Source organism: Canis aureus, chromosome 16 (genome assembly GCF_053574225.1).
Source record: "Canis aureus isolate CA01 chromosome 16, VMU_Caureus_v.1.0, whole genome shotgun sequence".
In the NCBI taxonomy this organism is placed as follows: domain Eukaryota; kingdom Metazoa; phylum Chordata; class Mammalia; order Carnivora; family Canidae; genus Canis; species Canis aureus.
The window spans coordinates 5,418,912-5,445,458 of NC_135626.1; the positions used below are offsets into that span (position 1 = coordinate 5,418,912).

Consider the following 26,547-nt stretch of genomic DNA (forward strand, 5'->3'; position numbering starts at 1 on the left):
CTTCCTTAGCAACCACCTGGCTTCTTAAAGGGGCCCTGGAGCAGTGGTTGCCACCAGCCATGGCTCCCAAAAAGAAGGCAACCAAGGGGGCCAAGGATCCCGAGGTCAAAAAGAAGAAAGGTGGCAAGAAGGATGCCAGCATGGCCAACAAGCCCATGGAAACGACTGTGGGCGAGGAGATCCGAGAATTCTATCACATCCAGATCCGAGACCTGGAGGACAGGCTGGCCCGGTGGGTGGGCGCTCGGGGAGGCCGGTCCTGCTGGGTCAGAAGCCCTGCTCACAGCTGACCAAGGGGCGGGCTCATTCAGGGGTCCTCGGCCTCCCGGCCTCCCGTGGGATGTCTAGGCCCCACCCGACCCCACCCCCACCCGCAGCCTGTTTCCTGCAAGTAACATAGAGAGGCTTCACAATTCGAACCCACCCGATCTCGGCTCCCAGGGTCCTGGGGTCCTAATGCTACCTGGCAACCCTACCCCAGGCAAGTACCACTCCCCCTGCCTCACTCTTGCCCCATGGGATTATGTATGTGCTTTATAAAAGGACAATCAGTGGGATGAATTGAAAATGGCAGCCCCCTGGCAGGCAGGAGACCCTGTGTCCTTTCTTCCACCACCCCTCCCACTCCCACCGTGTCTGTGCTGACTCCCTGCTTGGTGCCTTATTGACCCCAAATGTAAATGAGGAGGGTTGTCTCCCCAGGACTGTGTGGTACAGGTGGTAGTGTGGAGGGGTCTCTAACTTCTGAGACAAACTCACTTGCCCAGTTTTCTTATTTTAAAACTAGTTTCCTCCCAGTTAATGAGGCACCTGCCTAGTCTTAGGGTGACCTTTAAAAGACAAACGCCTTTAGTGACCATTAGGCAGCACTTTCTCCCCCAGATGATGTTGCAGATACAGCTAACGCTGAGTCCTTCATATGCTCCAGCTGGGTCCTGAGCTGGTGCTCACTGCATCCTTGAAACAGTCCGAGAGGTCCTGACATCCCCATTGTACAGGTGGAGGGACTGAGACTCAGGGAGGGAAGTCAGTCCCAGAAGGTGCCAGGATAGGAGCCCTGGCCCTTCTGACCTCCCTACACCAAGCTGCTTCCTCACTCCCCAAAGCAGGTCATTCAGCTCTGTACCACCCAATGCCCTGTATGCAGTAGACTTTCAAAAGATGTTGCTTGAGTAAATACTGAGGTAAAACATCTTTCCAAATAACTCCTCAAATTATTCCATTGGAAACCAGTAAATCAATTATATGATACTCTTAAAAATTTACAAGTATCCCTCAAGCTGAGACACCAGATGGAATGTATTTGGGGAAAATTCATTTGGGAGACAGTTATTAGGTGCTCTTTTTTTTTTAACTGAGCCCCTCTGTCAGACCCCAAGAACAGAAAGGTGGAGGAGGTCAGAGGTCTGCCAAGTGAAGACAAATATGACATCAGATCTTGACTGCCCACTGGAATAAGGGCCCACTTACAGGAGGGCACCAAAAAGAGGGTCACAAATGTGGCTCAGGTCCAAGAAGGCTCCACTAATGAGGCTCAGCAGGATTCACTCAGCAAACAAGGGTAAGGAAGACAGCAGCCCGAGGAGCTTACAATCTGGTGATGTAATGAATGTGACACACTAAGCACCGGCGTTGGCTATGGTCATGAGTACAGATCGGGGGCACAGTGGAGGTGAGACTGGATTCCCACATAAGAAACCTCGAATGTACCTCTATGGAAGGCTCCAGTGGAACAGGCCCAGTTGCGTGGAGGTCTGGCTTGACCACTCCCCTGGATCTCTACCCCGCCCCCACCTCAGGTACCAGCGGAAGTGGGATGAGCTGGCTGTTCAGGAGAAGCTGTTCCGCCAGGAGTTTGAGCAGCTGGCCAACAACAAGAAGGAGATTGTGGCCTTCCTCAAGCGCACACTCAATCAGCGGGTGGACGAGATCACTGACCTCAATGAGCAGCTCCAAAGCCTGCAGCTGGCCAAAGAGATGGAGAAGGATGCCTTTGAGGCACAGCTAGCTCAGGTGCGCCATGAATTCCAGGAGACCAAGGACCAGCTCACCACAGAGAACATCATCCTTGGTGAGGGGGAACACTGGCAGGCGAGTCTGGGGGGCACACACCATGGGGGAGGGAACCCAGTATTCTTGCTCTTGGGGTTCTAATCCCAGCTCTACCATTGACTTTGTGGCCTGGAGCAAGCACTTCTCCTTGACCTTCAGTTTTCTCATTTGGGAAATGGGTATATGTCTACCTTGAGTAACAGCAGCTATATGCTGCTTCTTTCCACACATTATCTTCTCTAAGGGTCCCGGCCATCGCCCAAGGCAGGAAATATTATCACCCAGTTTGTAGGTGAGGAAGCACCTCAAGAAGTTGAAGTGTCTTGCCCAAGGTCACCTGGCTGGCAAGCGTTGTTTTGAGGATTAAGGACAGCATTAGTGCCTGGCCCAGAGAAGGTGTGCAAGTTCAGTGGCTGTTGTCACTGTCACTTCCCAAAAAATAGAAGCCAAGGGAGGCTTTTCCGAGGCGGAACCCGAATGAGGCTTCATAAGATCAATGGCGGGGAAGAGAGGGGGGCATTCCAGATGAAAACCGTGCACATGGGCAGGACTGGGCATGGAATGTTGTAGGGAGGGGTCTGGCCCCATTGGATTGGGAAGCATAGGGAGGGCAAAAGGACGTGGAGGAGGTGGGGAGGGAGGGGCATCGCTCAAGGCTGTCACTGCCCTGCCCGGGCCCTGCCCTCCCGAGGTGGCCCCTCACCAGGCCTGTGCCCTGTGGTGGGGCAGGGGGGAAGCTGGCAGCTCTGGAAGAGTTCCGGCTGCAGAAAGAGGAGCTCACAGAGAAGTTCGAATCACTGGAGGACCAGCTACGGAAGCAGGAGAGTGAATACAAGGATTACGTGTACAACCTAGAGAAGAAGTCAGTGCTGGACAAGGACAGGTGGGCAGGCTGGGTGCTGGAACCAAGCCCAGCTCAGTCCTCAGGCCTCCCAACAGCTTCAGCTTCTAGCTGGGGGTACTGTACTCAGGGACTACCTAGCCTGCTGCTTGTCAAAATCCTGGCTAGTGATTTGTGAAGGGAAGGAGGAAATAGATAAGCTCCCAGCCCTAGTCCTCACACCGCCATTAGAGAATCCTTGGACTTCCTTTTGCCACTTTTTGTGACTTAAATTATATTTACTTAATAGGTAGAACTATATTGATATGGTTCAAAAATGCCAGAGATACGGAGGGTCTACAGTGAAAAGGCTCCTCCTGGGAAAGAGCACAGTGGTGGCCCTAAGCACTCTGGGGAACCTCACGTGGAAGGTTGGTGCCTGTGCCCACTCTGATGCTCCCTCCTTCCCACCCATACTGACTAGACTGAGGAAGGAGATCATCCAGCATGTGAACCTGGTGGCCACTGAGTTCCACAAGGTGGCCACTAGCCAGATGTGGGACACGACAAAGCGGGCCATCGTAGAGAACAACACGATCACCCTGCAGCTGTCCAAGATATCCAAGCATGGCATGCAGCTCCTGCAGGAGAATGAGCAGCTCAAGGGCATCCAGGACAAGCTGTGCAAACAGCTGGATCTGTTGGAGAACACCCAGAAGGTCATGGCCAGGCATAGCAGAGGCCATCATAAGGTGTGCCCGCCAGGCCTGCGCCACAAGGCTTTTGGCACATAAAGCAGGAGGGAACCCTAGGGGAACTGATTCAGGGCAAACACAGCCTGGCAGCGTGGGACCCTAGGCTGGAGCCAGGTCATGAGGGGGGCAACAAGTGAGGTGACAGGGTCCTTCGTGGGGGCTCCTGGGTACATCTCTGGTTTTTATTTGGTTTAAAGCCCCCATAACTCATTGAAGTGGAACCTACCCTGGGCCATCCGGGGGCTCTTACCAGAGACGGTACTGGTCCCCCAGGACCTTGGCAGGCTTCTCTGTTCAATGGGGTGAGCTCTGGCTGAGTCCAGAGCTGGGGAGGCGGGGGGGGGAGGCTGACGGAGGGCCTGCAGCGGGCCCAGGGCATGGCCGCACCTGCCCGCACCTGCAGATCATTCTCATGCTGACGGAGAAGTGCCGTGAACAGGAGCAGGGCATGGCGGAGGCTGAGCAGCTGCGCCTCCAGCTGAGCCAACTGGAGCAGAGCCTTGGGCAGCTGCAGCAGGACAATCAGGCACTGAGGTGTGGCCCCAGAGGGGTAAGCAGTAGGAACAAGTGGGGGCAGGGTGTGGGGGAGCTTGAGCCTATTCCTTTTGGGTCCCATGGCACAGGCCAGTGACTTCCCTTTCTCGAGGGGCCTTGAGGCTTTCTCAAATAGGCTAAGGACTGGGGCTGGGTGGGCCAGAGGGAAACCACCTAGCAGGGGAGGGGACTGACTCGTCCTGGTCCTGAGTCCAGGAGTCAGAGAGACCAGCTGAACCTGCAACTGGAGAAGCAGCAGGCTGAGGCACAACAGCTACAGCAGGAGCTGACCAAAGAGCAGAAGGTTCAAGCAAGTCTGGAGACAGCCCTGGCCCAGGCCACCTTCTTCCTACAGGACATTCTACAGGTGACAGGAAGTTGGTACAAGTCGGGGGCGGGGGAGCAGGCCAATGTCAGACACTGCTTGGAGATAACCGGCATTGGGAGGTGGCCAGGCCACAGCCAGAGGTCCCACCTTTCCCCTGAGACACTCCTGCCAAGTCTGTCCTTTTCCTGAACCTGCACTTCAAAGAGCCATTGAAGGTCTCAAAGTTGCCAGAGTCCCTCTCTGAGGTCCTGGAAGACCTGTGCTTCAGTCTTCCCATTTGGAGAATGAGTGTCCCACCACAGTATGCTTGGAGAAAACAGGCACTGGGGTTGGAATGTCCCAGAGGTGGGTGTTGGGGCCACTGTGGGCCTGATCCCCATGGGCCCACCCCCACCAGCAGAGGCAACCGGATGAGGAGGACGGCGATTTTGATGTAATGTTCCAGCTACAACAACGCAAGGAGATGCTACAGCAGCTGCTGGCCATGCTCAGCTCGGCCATGGTCCTAAACCCCCAGCTGACTGTGTGTTCCCATCAAGAGAGCCAGCTGCGTCATGGCCCACCCAAGGAGAGGTGAGTGAGTGACCCTGTATGACCTCAGAGGAGGCAGATATGGGGCTTGTCCAAGGGCTCTTTTTGGCTGACTCTGGGCCACCAGAAACCCAGTTCCCCAAAGCCTCTCTGAACTTCAACCTCCTCAACTATGAAAGGAAGTGGTGATGCCAGCCCCCTCTCCACAGCCAGCCCAGCACCCAGCCACCCAAGGTGGGGTCTCTGCCCCAGCAGCTGTCCAGTATCACACCCTACCAGCCGGGAGACCTGGGCCTGGTGCCTCGACAGGCCCACATCCCACCCAACCCTGAGGACCTCAAGCTGCTCTCACACACCACACGTGTGGGAATCTTCCAGGTGCACAGCAGGCCTGAGGTGAGTGCCAAGGGCCCCAGGGATGGCAAGAGAGCAGCCAGCCCGCGGTGCAGCTGTATGGCCTGGGGGGGTGTGCCTGGCCCTCTGAGCCTGCATTTCCCCATCTGTAAAATGGGCCAAAGAAGAGTGTGGCAAGGCCTCAGTGGGCTAACACATGCCCACACATGGCCTGGGAAGGGGGCTTGCTGGACCCTGTTGGCCCCTCATCCACTGGCAGTGGAAGGGTGGGAACCCCCCAAGGAGGCCTCAGCTTCCAAGCCGCGCGTCTTTAATCTTACAGATCCACACCTCTGGTTCTCCAAAAAGGTTCAAAAAGTTTACTCTTCCTGAAGTTTCTCCACTTTCCAAGTAAGACACAGAGAGAAGACTAATCCCCACCCCAGAAGTGGACCATTGCAGCCACAGTACCCTCTTCAATCTATAGGCAGCCTGAGGCAGCCCAGAGAAGAGTTCTATAAAAAGTGGATACCACAGGTTGGCATGGCACCTCTGTAAACGGGGCTGGGTGTGTGGGCGTGGTGGTCAGGCAGGCATGTGTTCATGGATGTGAAAGCCTGACGACAAGCCCTGGCTTCGCTCACGGATGTGGTCCAGGAGCAGGTCAGTAGCTCGCTCCAGCAATGGAGGCAGCAGTTCCTGCTCAGCGGCGGAGAAACAGCCTAGCACGTAGGCCTTCACTGTATCAGGTTCTGTCGGGCGCCCGATGCCCACCCGCAGCCTCGGCATTGCCTGTGGGGGAGTCAGAGGGGCCCAGGGAGCTTTGTTAAGGAGTGTCAGGGGAGCCTCATGCGGGCCCACCAGACCCCATGCAGGACAGAGGGGCAGACTCACACTGGAATTGAGACAGCTAATGCAGGAACGGACTCCGTTGTGGCCCCTTCAAAAGGATATGGAAGGGGCAGTTAGTGCTTCCCTGGATGGGCACTCTTCACCCCTCCTAGTGCAGGCTGGAGTTAGAGCACCCGTATTCCCTGCCAGGACTGGGATGGGCACCCCTATCCCACCTCAACTGGGAGGCTCCTCCCTAGCCCAGGCTGGCCTGCTCAGGACCTCACCTGGAGCTTCCTCCCAGCTTCAGGGCCAGTTTCCCCAGGGGCTTGTCCAGCTCATCGTGCACCAGGTAGACCTCCTCAGCAGTCAGCCCAAACAGCTCCGCTGGGCACAGACAACAGTGGCCCCATCAGCCCGGGGGTGGGGAGGTGGGGGGAGGGGAGGGGTCAACCCCGCGTGTGTGTGTGTGTGGGGGGGGGTCCTTATTTACAGCTCTCATGAGGAGGGGCCACAATTAAACCCATTTCACATATAAACCGAGACTCCTGTAAGTACGGAGGGCCATATGCAGCAATAGGGGCGCAACAGGCACCTAGAGGTGAACAGCCCTGCTCCCGCCCCAAACCCTTTCTCCAGCCCCTGCGCCCTCCGCGGCCTCCTCGGGTGCCCTCAACTCACCCGCCCGGGCCACGCTGCGCCCGTTGGCGTTCATGAGCCGCCGAGGCCGAAGCAGGACCAGCTGGGCATCATCGAGCGAGGCCAGGGCGAGGTCGGCGGCGCAGCGCCGGTCCCGTGCCCAGCCGTCTGCCACCCCCAGCCGCCGCGCCAGCTGCCCCAGCACCGCCAAGCCCACGCTGTGCCGCGTGCTGGGCAGTCCAGGATTTCCCAGGCCGGCCACCTGCGGCGGCACCAGGGAAACTGAGGCACGACATTTCTCGCCACCCTCTAGCTCACAGGGCTCCCTGGGACCCAAACCAGCGAGAGGGAAATGGAGGGCAGGGTAGAGTGGGGCAGGGGGGCGGAGTAGGGAGCCCGGAAGCCCCTGGGACTCCAGAAGGCCGGGGGGCCCGCGAGCTGGACGGTCAGAGGAGCGTTCCCGTCAGAATACTGGGCCCATTTTCTAGGTAAGGAAACTGACACGAGGAATGTAGGGCATGTTGTTTGGAGACACTGGCAGAACAGGAGCTTGCTAGGGCCCCGGAGCCCCTACGCCGTCGCCCCCCACTCAACTCACCAGCCACCGCTTCCCGGGGGGCCGCGGTTCCAAAAGGCTCCAGTTCATGGCGCTCCTCCTCCACAGGGTCGCTCGCAGGGCGCCGGCCGGCGGCATGCTACCCCGCTCACGGCGTGGGCCCCGCCCCCTGACGTTGTCAGCCCTCGACCAATCGCGGTGGCCCCCTAGCCCCAGCGCCCAATCCGGGGCGAGCGACGGGCCGCCACGCTGCTCGGGAGCGGAAGGGGCGGGGCGGGCCCGTGTGTGGCGCCGCCGCTCCCGCGGACTCGCCTCAGGACGTCCCTGTGGGGTTTGCTGGGAACTCGCGGAGCTTTTGTGCGACCTCCGGCATGGGAGGAGGCAGCCTTGTTCTGGCCCCTGCTGTGGCCCTGCCTCGCTGCGGAAGCCTGGCGAGCCCTCCCCGTGACGTAGCCACAGCCTCCCCGGCTGATGCAGTTTGCTAACCTCCTTCCGGCTCTAACAACCCTCGGGCCCCGGAGGCGTGGCCTGAGGGGCGGAGCCTGTGAGCGTCCTGGAGATGGTGCCTAGCAACGCCGGGAGCGGGCCCCGGGAGATCGTCCCGGAAGGGGAATTCGTGACAAACTCCGGAGAGGTGCGGCGGAGGGTCCTGGGAGAAGAGACCGAGGCTGGGTTCGCAGGCTGGCTTCTCCTGGCTCTAAGTGCAGTTCAGGAAAAGTACCTGGCCGCAGCGCGGAGAGAACTGAGGGCTCGAGACGTGTGAGCGGCTGGGGAGGTCGGAGAGGGGGCATTGGCCCAGACACGACCATGAGAGAAGAGGAGGGATCTAAGAGATCTTTTTTTTTTTTTTTTAATGTATATTCAGGGTTTTTTTTATATCAATTTTATGCTTAATAGTGTCATCATGAAATGTTTCCCGCATCATTACAACTTTTACAGATATTCTTTTTTTTTTCTTTTATTGTTTTTAAAGATTTGATTTATTTATTCATGAGAGAGAGAGAGAGGCAGAGACACAGGCAGAGGGAGAAGCAGGCTCCATGCAGTGCGCCTGATGTGGGACTGGATCCCGGGACTCCGGGGTCACGCCCTGAGCCAAAGGGAGACGCTCAGCCACTGAGCCACCCAGGCGCCCCCGGATCTAAGAGGTCTTAAGAGATCTTTAGGAAATGGGATAGACAGGACATGAGGACTGATAGGGATTGGCGGCTGGCTGAAAAGGTGGACTCACCAAAGGTGGGAAAGCCTGGGGCAGAAGTCAGGTGAGGTATCTTATTTGGCCTGCTGGGCATGAGAGTCCCACAGGATATGCAGAGGACTGCAGGACCTCCCGGGCCTCGGCTTGGGGCAGCGCCTGAGCTGGAGGCATTAGTTTTGGGTGTTGGGAAATGGAGGTGAAGCTGAGGGGGACCAGGAGGAGAGCAGAGTGCAGCGTGAGTTTAAGAACCCAGGCCCCTGACCTTGATCATAGGACTGGAGACAGAAGTTGGAATATCCCTAAAGAGAATGGGACTGGAAGTGCCACCAGAACCCAAATTGTGCCTCCCACCAGCCTCGTTTCTAGCCTTTGATCATCCTGTAAAACAGGATGGGAGAGTGTGTAAGAGGCACAGGGGTCATCTCTGAGGCTTGCCCCAGCTTGCTGTCCCTTGGTTCTAGGATGCTCTGGAGCTTGACCCGTCTCTGTCACAGCACATCCCAAAGCCATGGGTGTTTCCAGTTCCAAAGGGGAACATAGAGCGCATCTTTGGGAGCAGCCGGGTGTTCCAGAACTTTGATGATGTGAAACCAAAGGTCACGGGATTAACAGTGCCCCTCAAAGTCAGGCAGTAGTGAGTGACTGCCTTGTCCAGGGTCCCAGGTTCCCATCCCTGCACAGCCAGTGACATGCCTTGGGTCAATTACTCTCCCTCTCAGGGCTTCAGTGAACTCATCTGTATAATAGGGCACTTCTACCTCAGCAGACGAAAGGCTGCGGCCCTGGGTGAGCTCCGAGTGTCAGGCTCCTCTCCCTGGGTCTCTGTCTACCTGCCCTACCCTGTCTCTCCACCAAAGCCCCTCCTCCTCCCAACCCACTCCCATGGCCACAGCTGCAGCCACAGCTGTATGCCCTGGGTTTGTCAAAGTCAGGGTCAGCCCCTCTGCCTGTGCCCCGCCTTCCCCCACAGCTACCACCAAGGCCAGCAGTGCTTGGAGCAAGAGGACTGGGAGATGGCCGTGCTGTTCTTTTCCCGTGCCCTCCACCTGGACTCCCAGCTGGTGAGGGGGTGGGCATGGACGGTTGCTAACACTTTGCCCTCAATGTCATGCCTGCCAGGCTCCTCCTCTCAGGGCCATCAACTCCCTTCTGGTAATTGAGCATCAGGCCTCAGCAGACTGTAGGGAGAGGACAGCAGTCTGTGTCCGCTCTCCCTCAGGTAGACTTCTATGCTTTACGAGCTGAGGCCTACATCCAGCTCTGTGACTTCTCCTCGGCCGCCCAGAATCTACGAAGGGCTTGCTCCTTCCAGCCTGAGAACACCAAGTACTTGGAGCGCCTTACCCTGGTCCTTTACCTGCAGGTGCCTGGGGCTGCCACGGACCCACCCACCACATCCACCCCACACCCAAGCCTCTTGGCTCTCCCTCCAGCTGTGGGGGATTTCCTTGCTCCTGGGACCAGCTCTTGTCTCTCTGGGGACCTTCTGTCCCTGTATTGCAAATGGCTACCTGCCACCCCTTTCATGACCTCTCCCACCTCCAGAGTTGGCTTACCGCCAGGGCTGGTAAAGTTTTGCAGCACTGCCCAGTAGAACTTTCCGCAGTGATGATAGTGGTCTACTCCGCACTGTCCAATCTGGTAGCCATTAGCAATGTGGTAACTGCTGAGCCCTTGAGATATATTAAGTGTGACTAAGGAACTGATTTTAAAATTTTATTTCATTAATTAACTTAAATTTGTGGGGATCCCTGGATGGCTCAGCGGCTTAGCACCTGCCTTTGGCCCAGGGCGTGATCCTGGAGTCTCAGGCTCGAGTCCCACATCGGGCTCCCTGCATGGAGCTTGCTTCTCCCTCTGCCTGTGTCTCTGCCTCTCTCATGAGTAAATAAATAAAATCTTAAAAAAAAAAAAAAAAAAAGAAACTTAAATTTGCATAGCCACATGAAGCAGGTGGCTGCTATCATGGCACTAGCATCAGGAGGCTCTAAATGCTGGAAAGGTAATAACACCTCCCTTTACAATTCAAAAGAAAAATATTAAACCACAAGATAGCAACAAAGTCCAAGATTTTCTGTTACTCTGTTTCTGTTTCTGTATTGCTGTCTTTTGCCAGCTGTATAATCCTGTCTCTGCTGTCTCTCCCTTGCTCTGTATCTCCATCTCTACACTGTCACTGTCTCCCCATGTCTCTGTCTCTCTCCATCTCTATGTCTCTGTCCTCTAGTCTCTCCCAGACCTACAGAGCTGTCTCCATCTTTTGTTTCTCTCTCCCCTCCTGCCCCAGTGGGTGCCCCCTGCAGCTGGAGGGTGCTGCTGGGCCAGAGTCACAATCAGAAGGAACCACCCCCCTGTGTCCCCCAGGGCCAGTGCCTATTCGAGCAATGTGCCTTCCCGGACGCTCTGAAAGTCTTCTCGCAGGCCTCCATGCTCCAGCCCGAGAAAGCCAGCTTCCGCTACCGATGGTGAGAGGCGGCTGCATGCCCGGGTTCTCTCTGCAGCCCCTTCCTGCCCCTCTCGCTCGACAGACAGAGTGCCTCTGCCCTCTGTCCTCAGCATGGCCTGTCTCCTGGCTCTCGAACGGTATCAGGACTGCCTCTCCCTTGTCACCAAGGAGGTGATGCTTGGCATGACCAATGCTGATGTCTTCATCCTCCGGGCCAGACTCTACAACTTCTTACAGAAGGTAGAATGGGTGACCCGCCCCCCGTATGGGTGCCCACAGCCAACCCTGAGATTAGTGGAAGCCACTAGGCCGTGTGGTGGGGACCTGTGCTGACCACTTGCATGGTTCTGCTACCGCTCAGTTGTAGCTCTGTGCCAGGCCTGTGTCGGCCCCCAGAAGCCACAAGGTGAGAACCCTGTGCCAGCCCTGCCCTTGTGGAACTCAGAGCCTAGGGGAGACGTCCTTGAGCAGATGATTACACAGAGAATGATTTCACAAGTGTGGGAAGCAGCACGGTGTGGGGGCGCCCAAGGATCTGTTAGATAAGGTGTCCTCCCTCCTCCTTTCCTGTCTCTCCTTATTTGCCTCACTGTCAGGGCTTGGAGCCAGACAGTACAAGGAACAGCTTGGGGACAAGGGAGACTTGGGGTCACAAGAGAGAAGGGACTGCAGGTATGAGAGGGTATCAGGCAGGGTTCTGTGATCCGAGGAGGCCCCTGACCCCTTCTTGGGGGCAGCAGGAGCCTCAAAAGGGTACTTCTTGGGACAGTAGGCTTTAGAAAGATCGTCTGGCTACCAGTGGGACTCTGGCCTGGAGGGGCAAGTCTGGAGGCCAGGAGCCTGGCTGCCATCCAGCCGGAGAGGAGGGTGAAGGGGAGGATGGCCATGGGATGGCCAGAAAGGGGCAAGTCCCACAGTTCTTTTGGAAGTCAGGAGCAGAGACCGATGGGGGAGGGCATGAGGAAAAGGGAAGAATCCAGAACAATGGTGCTAGAACTTGGCCTGGCGCCTAGGAGCTGGGAAACTCAGGAGGACCAAGGGGTGGGCATGTTCACCTTGGTCCCAAATGGCGCATCCTGGAGGAAGCTGGAAATTGAGCCTCCCTATGCTGGGGGCTGGGCTTTGGGCCTCACAAGTGAGTCAGTGAGAGAGTTTCCTTCAAGGGCAGGAGACTAGTAATTATTGGTAATCATTGGCTGTGGGAGTTTGGCCTCTCTTGCCACCTCAGCCCCCGTGATGCATAAGTACATTCTAAGCCCTTGAGTCATGCTTGTCTTTAAGACTAGGAGGTAATCATTTGAGGAGATACAACCCATTGTCCTCTTTTCACAGATGAAGAAATGGGTCCAGAGGGCCTGAGTGACTTGCCCAAGGTCACACAGTCAGTTCTGGTGCGGTGCTGCCCTTGAACCCAAGCCCACCTACTCCAAAGCCCTGTTCTAGCCTCTACCATCTTCCCCCTCACACCTGTGTAACTTCCACTCACACTTGCTGTCCACACTATTCTCCCTGCCCACTGTCCAGCCCATTAACCTACAGGACACAGGATGCTTGCTAAAACTGTTTGTTGACTGGCTGACAGAGTTGCTCACCCAGTGGGAGGTATTTGCCTGGGGATGTTTTCTGCTGTACCCAGGCCTGCATCTGTTGTCAGAGTTGTCTTGGGCTTAAAGGTTAGGGGAGTGGGGGAAGGCATGTGCATGGGAGGTTAGGGAGGATATGACAGTCATGGTCAGGAGGACACACCCTCCCCCAACCTTGGAGCTTCAAAGAAGTCCTCCAAGGAGGAGGCATCTGCAACACCATTCCATAGCAGAAACAGCCCAGGCTGGCCTGGCTCACCTGAGGGCACATCTGGAGAGGGACCAACAGGGATGGGGTCTGGGATGGGATTTTCCCACAATGCCCCCTGCTTCTTTCACGAGGCAAAAAAGATGGCACCGCAATGCAGGGACATTGACGATGGGTGACATGGTGCAGGCCTGCCCAGAGAGAGGCTCTTAAAGGCCTGGAGGGGTGCTCCCACCATGGCACAGGGCAGAGCTCAGCTTAGCCTCTGCTTAGCCTCTGCCCCTGCAGCCCAGCCTCTGCTATCGAGACCTGCACAGTGCCTTGCTGTTGGACCCCAAGCATTCGCAGGCCAAGGTGTTGCTCCAGATGATGGTGGACCAAGCCCAGCAGGCACGTCAGGATGCTGGGATCCTAGCTGTGCAGGGCAAGCTACAGCATGCTCTGCAGCGCATCAACTGTGCCATCGAGAACAACCCTCTGGACCCTCGCCTTTTCCTCTTCCGGTACTGTGTGGGGAAGTACCCATCTTGGGTCCTGCTCTATGGTCTCAGGAGAGGCCGTGAGCCGCCCCAGGGCTCAATTTCCCCAAGTAGCCTCTAATAATCCTCCTCTACTCCCCATTAAGGTCAAAGCCAGGGAGAGGTCTTAGCTGCTATTGCCCTTAGAGGAGGGCCAGGCAGCCACTTAGTTCACCTGGGAATCCTGGATCTCTGGGCCTGCTGAGCATTCACTCTGGGAGGCTCGGGCTTGAATCTACCCATTGCCCTTCTATTACGGGATTTGGGGCCTTTTTTTTTTTTAATTTTTATTTATTTATGACAGTCACATAGAGAGAGAGAGAGAGAGAGGCAGAGACACAGGCAGAGGGAGAAGCAGGCTCCATGCACTGGGAGCCGATGTGGGATTCGATCCCGGGTCTCCAGGATCGCGCCCTGGGCCAAAGGCAGGCGCCAAACCGCTGCGCCACCCAGGGATCCCTGGGACCTTTTTTTTTTTAAAGATTCTATTTATTTATTCATAGAGACAGAGAAAGAGAGAGGCAGAGGCAGAGACACAGGCAGAGGGAGAAACAGGCTCCATGCAGGGAGCCCGATGTGGGACTCGATCCAGTGTCTCGATCCAGGATCTCCAGGATCACGCCCTGGGCTGCAGGTGGCGCTAAACCGCTGCGCCCCCGGGGCTGCCCGGATTTGGGGCCATTTAACTTGCCTGAGTCGGGCAGCCCCGGTGGCTCAGCGGTTTGGCACTGCCTGCAGCCTGGGGTGTGATCCTGGAAGACCTGGGACCGAGTCCCACATCGGGCTCCCTGCATGGAGCCTGTTTCTCCCTCTGCCTGTGTCTCTGCCTCTCTCTGTGTGTCTATGAATAAATAAATAAAATCTTAAAAAAAAAAAAGGAAAAGATTAAAAATAATAATAATAATAACTTGCCTGAGTCTAGGTTTTCTCGTATAAACAGTGGGGTAAAACATCTGTCCCCAGTACTGAAAGGCCTTAGCATAGAGGTTGGTGCACACCTACTTCCTAAAAAGAAAGATGTAAGGTATTTTTGTGTAAAGCAAAACTACCAGTGACCAATGGGCTATCCGAGTAGTAATCCAGAGCCAGCCCCACAGCCGAACCAGTGCATGAAGAGGGGACCCTCTTGTCACCTGCCAAATTCGGAAGGCCCAGAGGAGCCAACATCTCAGCTGGCTGCCCAGGTGGATGGGGTAGCCTTGGCCTTCATGTCCCTCCCCCACAGGGGCACCATCTACCGCCGGCTCCAGGAGTTTGATAGCGCTGTGGAGGACTTCCTAAAGGCATTGGACATGATGAGTGCAAGCCAGGAGGGAGAGGTGCAGCAGGCTCAGCGGCAGCTGCTGCTGGCCTACAATGACTTTGCAGTGCACTGCTACCTGCAGGGTGCCTACCAGGAGGGTGTGCTGCTGCTCAACAAAGCCCTCAAGGACGAGCAGCAGGAGAAGGGCCTCTACATCAATCGAGGTGGTGAGTGGGGCCACCCCTGACCCTCTAAGGCCTAGGCTGGGCACTTGAGTCCCCAGAGGGAGGGGAGCGGGGGAGGCAGGAGGAGGGGAAGAACCTCAGGGCTCTGGGGACACACACTGCAAAGTGTTGTCTTAGACTGACTGGCTACAGTCTCTTCAAAATGCTCAGAATCCAGCGGCTGGGGACAAGGGCCCTAGGGCACGGAAAACCTTGGTAGACGCCCTCCACCGCCCACAGGATTTCAGAAGTTCACAGCCACCAGTCTCAAGATCCCTCTGGGAGCTGGAGCAAGCCAGGCTGGGGCTCCTGGGCACTGGGGTTGGGGGCCCACTCAGCCTCACGTCTGTCCCCATCCCCCAGATTGCTTCTTCCAGCTGGGCAACCTGACCTTTGCGGAGGCAGACTACCAGCAGGCGCTGGCGCTGAGCCCGCAGGACGAGGGGGCCAACCTGCGCATGGGCCTGCTGCAGGAGAAGATGGGTTTCTGCGAGCAGAGGAGCAGGTGCACGAGCTCAGGGTGGTCCCCGGGGCAGGGCTGCGGGCAGGGCTGGGCCTGGCATGGGTCTGCTGGGATCCCTGGGGCAACATCTTCTGCTCTCCCAGGTCTGCCTGCTAAATAATGGTTTTGGTTTTCAAGTATTTGTGAAAAATTCTTCACTTTTTTCCTCAATATTGTTATGACAATTGTGCTTTTTATAATAAACTTAAGTGTTCCGTAATGTATGACTTAGAACACGGAACGTTCCTTCTAATATCTGTCTCCCATCACCAACCCCTCCATCGGTTTGGTAAGGATCCCTCCAGATGGTTTCCTATACATATATTAACACTTATTATCATTTTACAAAAGTGACGTCATGCTGTTTTTTGACTTGCTTTTTTATTTCCAATGTCATTATATATATGATGACCTCATTCTCTTTTATTATTTGCCTAGTATTCCATTCTATGAAGTACCACAATGCATTTCTTTAGACAACCCTCCACTGATGAGAATTTGGGCTGTTTTCTGTTTTTGATTATAAATAATGTAATGAGCACATAGGACATACATTTTCACGCATTACACTAATAGTGCCATATTAGATTGCTAGAAGCTAAAGTATTGTTAAAGGGTGTGAACATTTAACATTTTTTTTAAACATTTTAAAATTTTATTTATTTGACAGAGAGAGAGAGAGGGAACAATCAGGGGGAATAGCAGAGGGAGAGGGAGAGGCTGAGGCAGGCTCTCTGCCAAGCAGGAAGCCCGATGTAGGGCTCAATCGCAGGACCCTGGGGTCATGACCTGACTGGAAGGCAGACACCTAACTAACTGAACCACCCCGTCACTCCAAACATTTATTTTTTTAAAGATTTTTTATATTTTATTTATGTGTGAGAGACACACAGAGAGAGACAGACATAGGCAGAGGGAGAAGCAGGCTTCCTGCGGGGAGCCCAGTGCAGGACTCGATTCCTGGACCCCAGGATCATGCCCTGAGCTGAAGGCACTCAACCACTGAGATACCCAAGTGCCCCCGCCCTGAACATTTAACACTTTAAAACATAATATCTGACTGTTCTCCACAAACAGTGAGCCACTGTAAACTTCCCCTAGGAAAGGAGAATCTTGGTTTCCTGAAAGCTCCATACTGCAGGGCGTTAAGACTAATTTCAACTCTGCTAATCTAGTAGGCAAAAAATGCTCTCTCACAATTGATTCATGTCCCATGTTTAAATTGGTAGTGCAATCCAGCATCTTCTTCGTGTGTGTGGGGGGGTCATAATGGCTGGCTCAAACCTTTTGCCCAGTGCTCGCTTCGGCAGCACATATACTAAAATTGGAACGATACAGAGAAGATTAGCATGGCCCCTGCGCAAGGATGACACGCAAACCTTTTGCCCATTTGGCTGTTAAATTGCTCATGAAGGGGCATGCCGCTGGCACGATCAGTAGAGAACATGGCTCTTGATCTCGAGGTTGCGAATTCGAGCCCCACATTGGGCATAGAGCCTATTTAAATAACTAAGATTTTTTAAAAAATAAATTGCCCGTTAAAACTTGTATTGTTGTTAGAAGAGTTCTTTGTAGGCTAGGAAAATTAGCTTATTGTCTGCCTTCTGTAGGAAATTTTATTTCTCCTATTTATTGCTTTTCTTTTTATTTATTTATTTTTAAGAACTTATTCATGAGAGACACAGAAGGCAGAGACACAGGCAGAGGGAGAGGGAGAAGCAGACTCCTCATAGGAAGCCTGATGTGGGACTGGATCCCAGAATTTCAGGATCACACCCTGAGCTAAAGGCAGACACTCAACGGCTGAGCCACTCAGGCGTCCCTATTTATTGTTTTCTTTGTGGCAGTTTTGCTACTCAGTAACTTGGGATTCAATCATAGTCAAATGAATTCTCATTTTTAGCTGCTGGGTTTGTGACATTCTCAGAAAGGTCCTCCTTACTCCATGATGTTGAAAACATTCACTTAGGGACACCTGGGTGGCTCTGGGATCCTGAATCAGTCCTGCATCGGGCTCCCTACAGGGAGCCTGCTTCTCCCTCTGCCTATGTCTCTGCATCTCTCACTCTCTCTCATGAATAAATAAATAAACCTTAAAAAAAATTTTTTTTAAATTCACTTATACTGGGGTCTTATACTAGCATTTAAGTGTTGGGGCTGTTAAGAGTATAGCTGATAGAAAAAGAGCAGAGGGGATGGTGGAGCTAAGGGGAGCAGAGACCATCCTAATCTCCCCTACGTTCCCCGGTGGGGCCCAGGATTCCCATTTCCCTCCTTGGGGCCCAGCTCACAACAGCCCATGGGGCACTGTGTCCTGCAGGCAGTTCCATAAGGCAGAGAGCCACTTCTCAATGGCTATCCAGCACAACCCCAAGAGAGCCCAGTACTACCTGCACCGTGCCAGGAGCCGGCAGCTCCTGCAGAACATTTTGGGGGCCCGCCTGGATGTTGCCACCGTCCTGCTTCTCAACCCCAAGCAACCCAAGGTAGGTTCCTGCTGGGCCAGGAGGACAGGCTCCAGAGTCAGTACCCTTGGTCGCCTCAAGATTCTCCCTGTTCCTAAAAGAAGTCTGGTTTCCCAGCAAAACTAACAGCTGCTGATGCCAGGCACTTACCTGGTACCAGATACTGTTCTAGCCACTTCAACGTGTGTGTTGTTTACTGCTCTTCCAACGCCAGAGACCGGTAACATTATCACACCTCCCCATGGCCCCCACGCCCCGCCATTTGGCACGTGAAGAGCGGAGGGCTCGGAGAAGTCAGTACCCTGGGCCCACCCACCTCTTCCTGGCACAGGCTTCGAGGTCAGACCTGCCCTGCTGGCTCCAGCACCGGGGGTTGGCCATGTCCGAGCACCCCCTCCTGGTAGACCTCCACACAGGCTCCTCCCAGTTCTGGGGCAAGCTGGTCTGGCGCTCTAAAATCAATAATTTGTAAACCCTTCCCCTGTGAGCCCTGAGAAGGGCTCTGCGAGGTCAGGGGAGCCCCACACCCGTCGGCTCCGTGTGCTGGCCCACACCCGGCTCTTCCCTGGCAGCTGCTCCCACTGATGACCAACCTCTTCCCGGGCATGTCGGTGGAAGAAGTGCTCTGCAGCCAGGTGGCCCACCTGGCCAGGCTGCAGTTGGATCGGGTGTTGGAAAGCAGCCTGCAGGCTGGCATCCCTCAAGGCATCGTGGGGCAAGTTCCTCAAGCAGGGGTTGCAGGCCAGGAGTGGGAAATGGTTGGGCATTAAGGTTCCTCCTGCCCCTGCTTCCTCCTCAAGCCATTCTCCAGATGCTGGGGATGGTGCACTGAGTCAGGGGGGCTTACTCAGCACTCTGGGGCCATGGCTTGGCAGGCAGCTCAGGGAGCGGGAACGAGCGCGCCAGAAGGCTCGGGCACTGCAGTTCCGGTGGAGGCCTGCCTTTGGGACCTCTGAAGAGCTCCAGGCTACTCCCCAGACCCAGAATGGAAAGCCAGAAGGTCCAAACCAAGAAGCTGAGGCCCCCCAGGAGGAGGAAGAGGTGAGTGGGCCACACACTGGGATTTGGGGTAGAGTATACCCCAAGCCAGGGCTGAGGGATGCAGACTGGCCAGAGGCTGGCATCCAGGCCTGGTTCTGCCACCACTCAGCCGTGTGACTGGGGCTTGGGTCCTTTTGCCGTGAGATGGGGATGGTACCAATAAAGGGTACCCCTTAAGTAGGGCACAAGGATGTGGGCCCCTCACAGAGAGGCCTCCCCACACCTTGCCACCCTCAGCTTCATAAATTCTGTGTGCACCGGCCATTTGTGCCAGGATTTTCTTAATTCTTTTTATGGAATGTCATGTAAATACAGAAAAGTACACATGTCATCAGTGAGTGAACTGATGAATTTTCACAAACTGAATACACCCATGACACCATTACCTATAGAAAGAACAAACTCCCAGCCCCCCAGAAGCCCCCTCATGCCCCCCACTAGGTCTTTTTCTTAGCCCAGTGCACCTCCAAGGTGGTCCTGATTCCTAACATCACAAATGAACCTGCCTGTCCCCTGTCCCTCACATCAGTGGACATGTAGGGTGTACCTGCTTGTCTCAGACTCCCTTCATTAAGCATGTTTGTGAGGTGCATCTAAGTTGACGGCTCGTTCTCACCTTTGTGGAGAAGTCCATCCTGTGAAAGTCCCATGATCTGTCCACTCAACTGCTGATGGACAGCAAGTACATTTGTGTTCAAAGGAAACTGAAAATGAAGTCAATGGAAGACCAGCCTCCCTTGCCATAACCGGAAAAGGCTAGTGCTACAGTTCTCTAGCTCACAATGGAACACAAACATACAAAACTTTGATCAGTGCACCTCCTGAAGTCATTGTGAGCTCCCTCCCTCAGGAAGATGTGGAACTGGCATCTGCTGGGTGCTAGAGCTCTGCCCGCCCCCTCCCTGCTTCCCCACGCTCCCCACTGCCAGCAGGTGTGAGTGGGCCAGAGGCATCCAGCAGCTAAGAGGCTGGCTGTGGAGTCCACAGGCCTGGATTCAAGCTCTGCTCCTCTGCTTCTTAGCTGAGTGTCGTGGGCAGACTGCTTAGGCTCCTGGAGCCTTGGTTTCTGGGCCATGACATGGTAAAAGTAGTAGTTCCCTCCCAGATACGTGGGAAGATGAAATTGATGGGCATGGTAAGCATAAAGAGCTCTGCAGTTCTTCATTAGCCATTCCCCATGGTAGGGCACTTTGCATTTTTCAGAGGCCTCTCCCACACTGAAACTAATTTGCATTTTGCAGATGGCAAAACCGAGGCCCAAGCAGCCTCTCCAATACTGGCTTTCTCACAGTACCCTGCCAGTCTAGTCTGACCACTGCCCTTTCTATCCAGTCTTTGGCCTCTCCACATGCAGCCCAGCCCTAACTGGGGCCCCTGGAGCAGCTCTAAGCTGCTGGTCTTCCTTCTAGAGCTGAGCCACTGGCCTGGGCCCTCCTATATCCTATAACTGCCCTACCTGTCTTCTGCCATAGGAGGAGAAGCCGGAGCCCACACCCAGCAGGGTGAGGTCCCTGTCTGACAGCTACCTTGACCAGACCTCTTCAGGCTCCAGCTTGGGCTGTAAGTCCCCAATGTTCCTTCCAGGCCTGAGTAAGCCAAAGCAGCAGAGTAGGTAAAGATCAGAGACTCCTTGGCCTGCTTGTCCATTTGGGCTCTGCTACTTTATAGCTCTGTGATTATAAAGCAGGAATAAGAATCCTCACTTTGAATGGGGCATGGTGAGCCTTCAGTATCTCCCACTTACCCTACAACCCTGGCCCACCTGTTGGGCTCGGGTTGCCGAGAAAGGTTACGTTGGCCTCATCTGGCAGGCCTTCTCCTTGGCCATGCAAAGCCTCTGGGAGGCAAGGGTAAGGCCTACACATCCTTTTCCTGGAGCTGTCTAGGGAGGGCAGCCTAACGGATGCTCTTGGCACATCTTTCCCAGTCAGGACCATGTCCACCTCAGACACAGAGATGTCCGCTATCTGCCAGGAATACAAGATCACCTCAGCCACTGCTGTGACATCCTCTGATTCCTCACTGCTGAAGACTCAGTCCTCAGACCTGTTGGAGAACAGGGAAGACCCAAGCTTGAGCCACAGCTCCAGAAAAACCAAGGCCACCCAGGGCCAGAACTGGAGGCCCCACAAGATTGAAACTGCCCAGGGCCAGAACTGGAGGCCCAGCAAGACCGAAGCTGCCCAGGGCCAGAGCCGGAGGCCCAGCAAGACCAAAGCTGCCCAGGGCCAGAGCCGGAGGCCCAGCAAGACCGAAGCTGCCCAGGGCCAGAGCCGGAGGCCCAGCAAGACCGAAGCTGCCCAGGGCCAGAGCCCGAGGCCCAGCAAGATTGAAGCTGCCCAGGGCCAGAGCCGGAGGCCCAGCAAGATTGAAGCTGCCCAGGGCCAGAGCCGGAGGCCCAGCAAGACCGAAGCTGCCCAGGGCCAGAGCCGGAGGCCCAGCAAGACCGAAGCTGCCCAGGGCCAGAGCCGGAGGCCCAGAAAGATCGAAGCGGCCCAGGGCCAGAGCCGGAGGCCCAGCACGACCGAAGCTGCCCAGGGCCAGAGCCAGAGGCCCAGCAAAACTGAAGCCGCCCAGGGCCAGAGCCGAAATCCCAGCCAGACTGAAGCCACCCAAGGCCCAAGACAAAAGCCTAACAAGACCAATGCTACTCAGGGCTCAAGGCAGAGGTTCAGAAAGATCAAGGCTTCCCATGGCCAGAGCTGGCGACCCAGTAAGGCTGCCACCCACGGCCAGAGCAGGGGATTGATCCGGAGTTCCAGCAAGACCAAGGATTTCTATGATCCAAGTTGGAGCCCCAGCAATACAGAGAACACTCAGGACCAATCCCAGGGGCCTAGCAAGACCAAGGCTGCCCAGAGCTGGAGCCAAAACACAAGTCCGGGTTCGAGCAAGACTGAGGTCACCTGGGGACTGAGTTCCAAACTCAGAAAACCCCAGACCACATAGGGCCTGAGCCAGAACCCCAGAAAAATCAAGGCTGTCCCAGCAGTTACACTGGTCCCCGAAGAGTCCACTCAGCTGCCTCACTTCTTGCTGGGTGTGGGAGAGATTCTAAGCCCTACATACACTCACTGGCACTCAGCAAAACCACCTCCTTCCAGAGCAATTAGATATCTCAGCCAATATTCCTCTGGTCCCACGGCTAAGTTTATTGTATTTGTTCTGTTATAAAATTAAAAACCTTAAAAACCAGGCCTAAGCGGGAATCTCTATATTCACAAAGACTGAGAAGTCTCGGCTTGGCTTTCCGGTACTGGGACACGGGGTATGGAGGGACATGGGGTGTGGAGGGTTGAGAAGATGGTGCCAGAGCAAGGGGCCGAGAGTCACAGACAGAAGAGGGAGAGAGCAGCCATGAGCCATAGTCCCTGAGTTACAATTCACATCTTAAGAAGGCTTAGGCTGAGGGCAAGGTCAAGGCTCACTGAAGTTCTGGGGTCACCAGTGGTTCCGTAGGGAAGGAAGCAAAGGCCAAGATGCCTCCTCATCTTCGCTTTGGGCTCTGGGTCTTGCTCCCCAAGAGGGTCAGGAAAAGGGTCCCTACCAAGGAGGCCCCTGGCTTTCCTGCACAGCCTGGCCAGGCAGAGGAGGGCAAGGACGCCATATGGAGAGTCAGAGAAAGAAGGCAATTCTGGAAGCCACGGTCTTGCAGCCGTTGGAGGAAAAGAGCTGCTCTTTCTCGGGGAAGAAGGTGGTGCTGTCCAGCACAGCCTGGATGACCTCTTCCCTCGGCTCCAGGCCCAGCTGGGCCAGCTCGTTGAGCACACAGTGTCGCACATGGTGCCGCTGCAGTGGCAGAAAGGGCACCAGGACGTCCAGGAGGTGCTCTTCCATGATGCCGGAGCGCCAGAAGCCATCTGCAGGAAGGGGCAAAGGGGGGAAGGGTCTGTACTGGGTTCCAGGAGCTTGTATGACAGCTGGGTGTGCCAAAGCCTGGCCTGAGAAATCCCGAGGACAGTGGGTAGAGCACCAGACCCAGGGAGAAGCTGGCCCGGCCCAGGCAACGTGGGTGTGAAGCCTCAGCCTGCCGAAGTCACCCCAGGGTGGGCCTCCCCAGCTGAACTCACGGTGTGGGTTGTCCAGCACAGCCTGGGAAATGACCAGCTCCAGCTCCTGCAGGCGGATCTCCTCCCGATCCCGGCGGCTGCGCCACGCCTCCAGTACCACCTGGTTGATCTGCTCACCGCCAGTGTTGCTGAAACCCATGGGGGGACGCAGGCCATGGCTCAGACCGTGGTGGCGGGGCAGGATTTGGCTCTTACTTCCCATGTGCCACCCAACGTGACATGAGCCTGGAGACCCAGTTCAGCAGGAGCCAAATCCACTGAAAACACCCCATAGGAACCACTTCCCCTCTCCAGAGATTTTGTCTACCATGTGATGCCTGGAGATTCATCTGGATGTGCCATGCACTTTAAAGTTTACAAAACACTTTTGGGTCCCTTAACTGACTTTCCCTCCCCCAGCCTCTAAGAGGACAGTGGGGTATTAATAATCCTGCTGTGTGGAAGAGGAGATGGGAGTTCAGAGAGGTGAAGAGATTTGCCCAAGAAAACATGGCTAGAACTCTTAGAGGTGGGACTAGAATTCAAGTCCTATTTTCCCCAGGTCTATGTCTCCTGGCCACAAAGGAGGGAAAACACTTAGCCTGGCAGGGCTTCCACAAAGAAACAGTGAGGATCCCAAAGACTGAGCCCAGAGTGAGCTTTGAGATTGTCAAATCTGAATATACAGTGTCACAGCCAGAGTTTAAGGGGCTTTGGGAAACACCAACTGGGCCCCAGGGGAAAGGTACTCTGGTATGGGACCATAGGCCAAGACTGGATAGCTGAGACCTTGGACAAATATCCCCCATCATGCTGCTGCAAAGCTGGGCCCACCTGATGAAGATGAAGATAGCTTTGCGATAGTTGGTCCCGAACACAACCCAGGAGGAGCCCAGGAAAGGTCGCAGGACTTCCATCAGGCCTGGGGCCAGCTTGTCCATCTCGTCAAAGAGGAACAGGGAGCGGCTGCAGGCTGTGAGGTTCCCCTGGACCCAGCTCTTAAGCTCCTTCTGCAGGGAAGAGGCAGGAGTTTGAGGGCACCTGGAGAGACTTCTTCCCAAGGTAAGAACCCCCTTTCCCAGGAAGGTCTGGTCTCCCAGAGAGAACTAACCCTTTCGTGGGGCTGGTGGCCAAACTGTGGCCCTAAGGGGTCAGAGACTCGTTCAAGTCCACACACACAGCAGGTCAGCAAGCAAACAGACTCAAACCCAGGCCTCACATTTGCCTGTTCAGGACTCCCTTCTCTGGGCAGCCCTGGTGGCGCAGCGGTTTAGTGCCGCCTGCAGCCCGGGGTGTGATCCTGGAGACCCAGGATCGAGTCCCACATCGGGCTTCCTGCATGGAGCCTGCTTCTCCCTCTGCCTGTGTCTCTGCCTCTCTCACGCTCTCTCTGAATGAATAAATAAATAAATCTTTAAAAAAAAAAAAAAAAAAAGGACTCCCTTCTCTGATATCTCCTACTTTCCATAACAGAGGAAGGTTCCTTTATGCTTCCTGAACCTTCTCAATAATGTTGACAGCTGACAAAGACCAGCCTGGAAAGTACCCTGCAATCAACAACAATGATAGTAATAAGAGCTACTATTTGCTGGATGCTTACTCTGAGCCTCAAATTGGGACCATACTTTACAGAAAGAAGGTAATGCAGACAGGCAAAGGTAAATACTCAATACATAACACCTGCAACTATATAATCTCATGTCCTTTGTCCATCTCAAGCTCTGTTCATGATGGGTCCTGAGGCCTGAGGCTCCAACTGGGTGTGTGACCTGGAGCAAGTGACTCTCCCTCTCTGGACTTGGGACTCATTCACTCCCTAAGATCTGGCACCCCCACATGCAGGTGAACGGTGGTCCAGGATGCCACCAGCCTACCTTGTAGCGCTCCAGGTGGCTGGCGTGAGGGAAGTGGATGACGGGGGAGAAGTGGTGTACGTGGGGGCTGTGGAGGCCACCCCGGAAGAGGTAGTGAGCCAGCAGGGAGCTGACATAGGACTTGCCGGTGCCTGTCCAGCCATGCAGGGAGAGGACCAGTGGCTTGGTAGGTGCTGGGTCCTGCACGAAGGCCTTCAGTGCCTTCACTACCAGTGCCTTGGCCAAGTGCTGGCCGGCCAGGTGCTGGGCCAGGTCACACTCCAGACCTAGGGCCACAAGAAGGGCAGTATCAGAGCTGAAGACCCACCACTGGCACCGAAGGGGGTGGGGAGGAGTCACGTCTGAAACCTGGCCTAGGGATCCCTGTGTTCTGGGACATTTTTGCAAACTGTCTTCGGATAGGGAAGGGGGCCCTTGGGGTCTCCGGCTGCAGCAGCCACCCTCAGACCTGGCAGCGCCCCCACCAGCTGGCCCCCTGCACTGCGCTCAGCTATAAGTGGTGGAGAGCTGTCAACGGGGTCGGCCCAAGCCTCCTCCCCATGCCCTGACGGCCAGTCCATTGTGGAGGCCCAATCCTGCCCCCAAGGCCCTCTCCATCCTGACAGGGTTCTGCCTGGACTCCAAACAGGCTTCCCCAAACCGTCGCCCCCCGTCCGCTGCTCCAGGCTCTCGTCCTTCAAGCCGGGCCCACTTCCGGCCCGTGCCGCCCGGAGGCCTGCGGGTCCCGCCCCTCGGTTCTGCCCTCGGGGTGGCCCGGGCGCAACCCCACAGTCCGAGGGCTCCCCGCTCAGGCGGCCCCTCTGCCCCGGGCTCCTGCGGCCCCTCACCCTGAAAGTCGGGCTGGAAGTCACATTCGCAGAAGGCGCCGAAGTGGCAATGCAGCGAAGTCAGATCCCAGGCGGCGGCCGCGGCCGACACCAGCCCCAGCAACCCGAGGAGCGAGCCCCAGGGCCTGCAGCCGAGACTCGCAGCCGCCATACGGATGAGGCGGGAGCCGGGTGTGGGCCAACCGCCCCTCCCTAGGACCACAACTCCCGGCGTGCATCTCTCCTCGACAGCCACCTTCCGTAGCCTACAATTCCCGGCTTCCCCCAGAAAGGCCCGAGCCGTCACCCCGCCGCAGGACCGGAAGGCAGCCTCTAGGGGGAGTCCGCGAGCCGTCCTAATGCAGCCGGCGGGCCGCGTTTCCTTGGCCACCGTAACTAGGCGACTATAATAGCGCCAAAAGAATAATGAAGGATTATGACCACCGAAGGTGCCATGACAATTGTAGCAAAAAGTTATGCGGCACCTTAAACCTTGCAAAGCGCCTTTTCCGTGCTCTCTTTTTCTATATGATAACAGAGCGCTCAGTAATACAGCTTTTGGTGAGCACCTACTATGTGCGGTTAGTGTTAGGTGCCTTAGATGTCTTCTGATAGCTTTACCCGCCGTACAGAGAAATGATATTTCAATGAGGTACAGCACGTCAAGAGTTTCCACTCGGAAAGTAATCAATAAATAATTACTGGCAATCCATTATGTATGATATACGGCAGTCCCCTACCCAGCAGCTACTATTCCCTAGTGCTTTAACATCAATCCTAAGGAACCGATTTTGTTATTGTCCTCATTTTATTGAGGAGGAAATTGGGATCCAAGGGGTTAAGCCTCTTGTCCAAGGCCACCCAGCTAGTGAATAATAGAACTGAACCCAAGTCAGGATGCTGCCAAAGATCTAATGCACTGTTATCCAGCCTCTCTCCTTCAGAGGACATCTCATACTCAGTAAACAGGCTCCCCAGGTATCCAGCCCGGAGGGGAATCGTGTTGATCCA

The 26,547-nt window shown here is 55.4% G+C and overlaps 4 protein-coding genes and 1 non-coding gene across 13 annotated transcripts; 3 read left to right on the forward strand and 2 right to left on the reverse strand.

Moving 5' to 3' along the window:
* Window positions 1–6,026, forward strand: CFAP157 (cilia and flagella associated protein 157). Of its 3 annotated transcripts, none has more exons than XM_077850757.1 (9): window positions 1–232; window positions 1,800–2,071; window positions 2,782–2,935; window positions 3,357–3,624; window positions 4,031–4,161; window positions 4,378–4,528; window positions 4,935–5,062; window positions 5,230–5,416; window positions 5,697–6,026. In XM_077850757.1, the coding sequence occupies exons 1-9, from the start codon at window positions 60–62 to the stop codon at window positions 5,766–5,768; spliced, it is 1,536 nt and encodes a 511-aa protein (XP_077706883.1). In that variant the 5' UTR covers window positions 1–59; the 3' UTR covers window positions 5,769–6,026. The 3 variants fall into 3 exon arrangements, with proteins under 3 accessions (XP_077706883.1, XP_077706880.1, XP_077706882.1); XM_077850754.1 differs by having other exon boundaries at window positions 2–232; window positions 4,887–5,062; XM_077850756.1 differs by having other exon boundaries at window positions 2–232; window positions 4,890–5,062.
* On the reverse strand, window positions 5,711–7,866 carry PTRH1 (peptidyl-tRNA hydrolase 1 homolog). The gene is made up of 5 exons (XM_077850760.1): window positions 7,422–7,866; window positions 6,866–7,085; window positions 6,472–6,571; window positions 6,248–6,293; window positions 5,711–6,145 (listed from the first exon to the last, which is right to left on the reverse strand). The coding sequence occupies exons 1-5, from the start codon at window positions 7,515–7,517 to the stop codon at window positions 5,939–5,941; spliced, it is 669 nt and encodes a 222-aa protein (XP_077706886.1). The 5' UTR covers window positions 7,518–7,866; the 3' UTR covers window positions 5,711–5,938.
* Window positions 7,634–22,462, forward strand: TTC16 (tetratricopeptide repeat domain 16). 6 transcript variants are annotated; one of them, XM_077850739.1, is made up of 14 exons: window positions 7,634–8,136; window positions 9,039–9,211; window positions 9,548–9,638; window positions 9,797–9,940; window positions 10,942–11,042; window positions 11,134–11,263; window positions 13,088–13,317; window positions 14,558–14,802; window positions 15,163–15,304; window positions 17,622–17,787; window positions 18,339–18,485; window positions 18,646–18,807; window positions 20,280–20,367; window positions 20,735–22,462. In XM_077850739.1, exons 1-14 carry the CDS (start codon window positions 7,939–7,941, stop codon window positions 21,754–21,756), a joined length of 3,039 nt encoding a protein of 1,012 aa, XP_077706865.1. In that variant the 5' UTR covers window positions 7,634–7,938; the 3' UTR covers window positions 21,757–22,462. The 6 variants fall into 6 exon arrangements, with proteins under 6 accessions (XP_077706865.1, XP_077706866.1, XP_077706867.1 ...); XM_077850740.1 differs by having other exon boundaries at window positions 13,103–13,317; XM_077850741.1 differs by having other exon boundaries at window positions 13,154–13,317.
* LOC144287271 (U6 spliceosomal RNA) lies at window positions 16,596–16,703 on the forward strand. Its single transcript, XR_013355115.1, has one exon. It is a non-coding gene; the product is annotated as a U6 spliceosomal RNA (small nuclear RNA).
* On the reverse strand, window positions 21,932–25,912 carry TOR2A (torsin family 2 member A). 2 transcript variants are annotated; one of them, XM_077850758.1, is made up of 5 exons: window positions 25,558–25,907; window positions 24,731–24,996; window positions 23,691–23,866; window positions 22,878–23,005; window positions 21,932–22,667 (listed from the first exon to the last, which is right to left on the reverse strand). In XM_077850758.1, the coding sequence occupies exons 1-5, from the start codon at window positions 25,706–25,708 to the stop codon at window positions 22,423–22,425; spliced, it is 966 nt and encodes a 321-aa protein (XP_077706884.1). In that variant the 5' UTR covers window positions 25,709–25,907; the 3' UTR covers window positions 21,932–22,422. The 2 variants fall into 2 exon arrangements, with proteins under 2 accessions (XP_077706884.1, XP_077706885.1); XM_077850759.1 differs by lacking the exon at window positions 22,878–23,005 and having other exon boundaries at window positions 25,558–25,912.
* Between the last annotated feature and the right edge of the window lie 635 nt (window positions 25,913–26,547).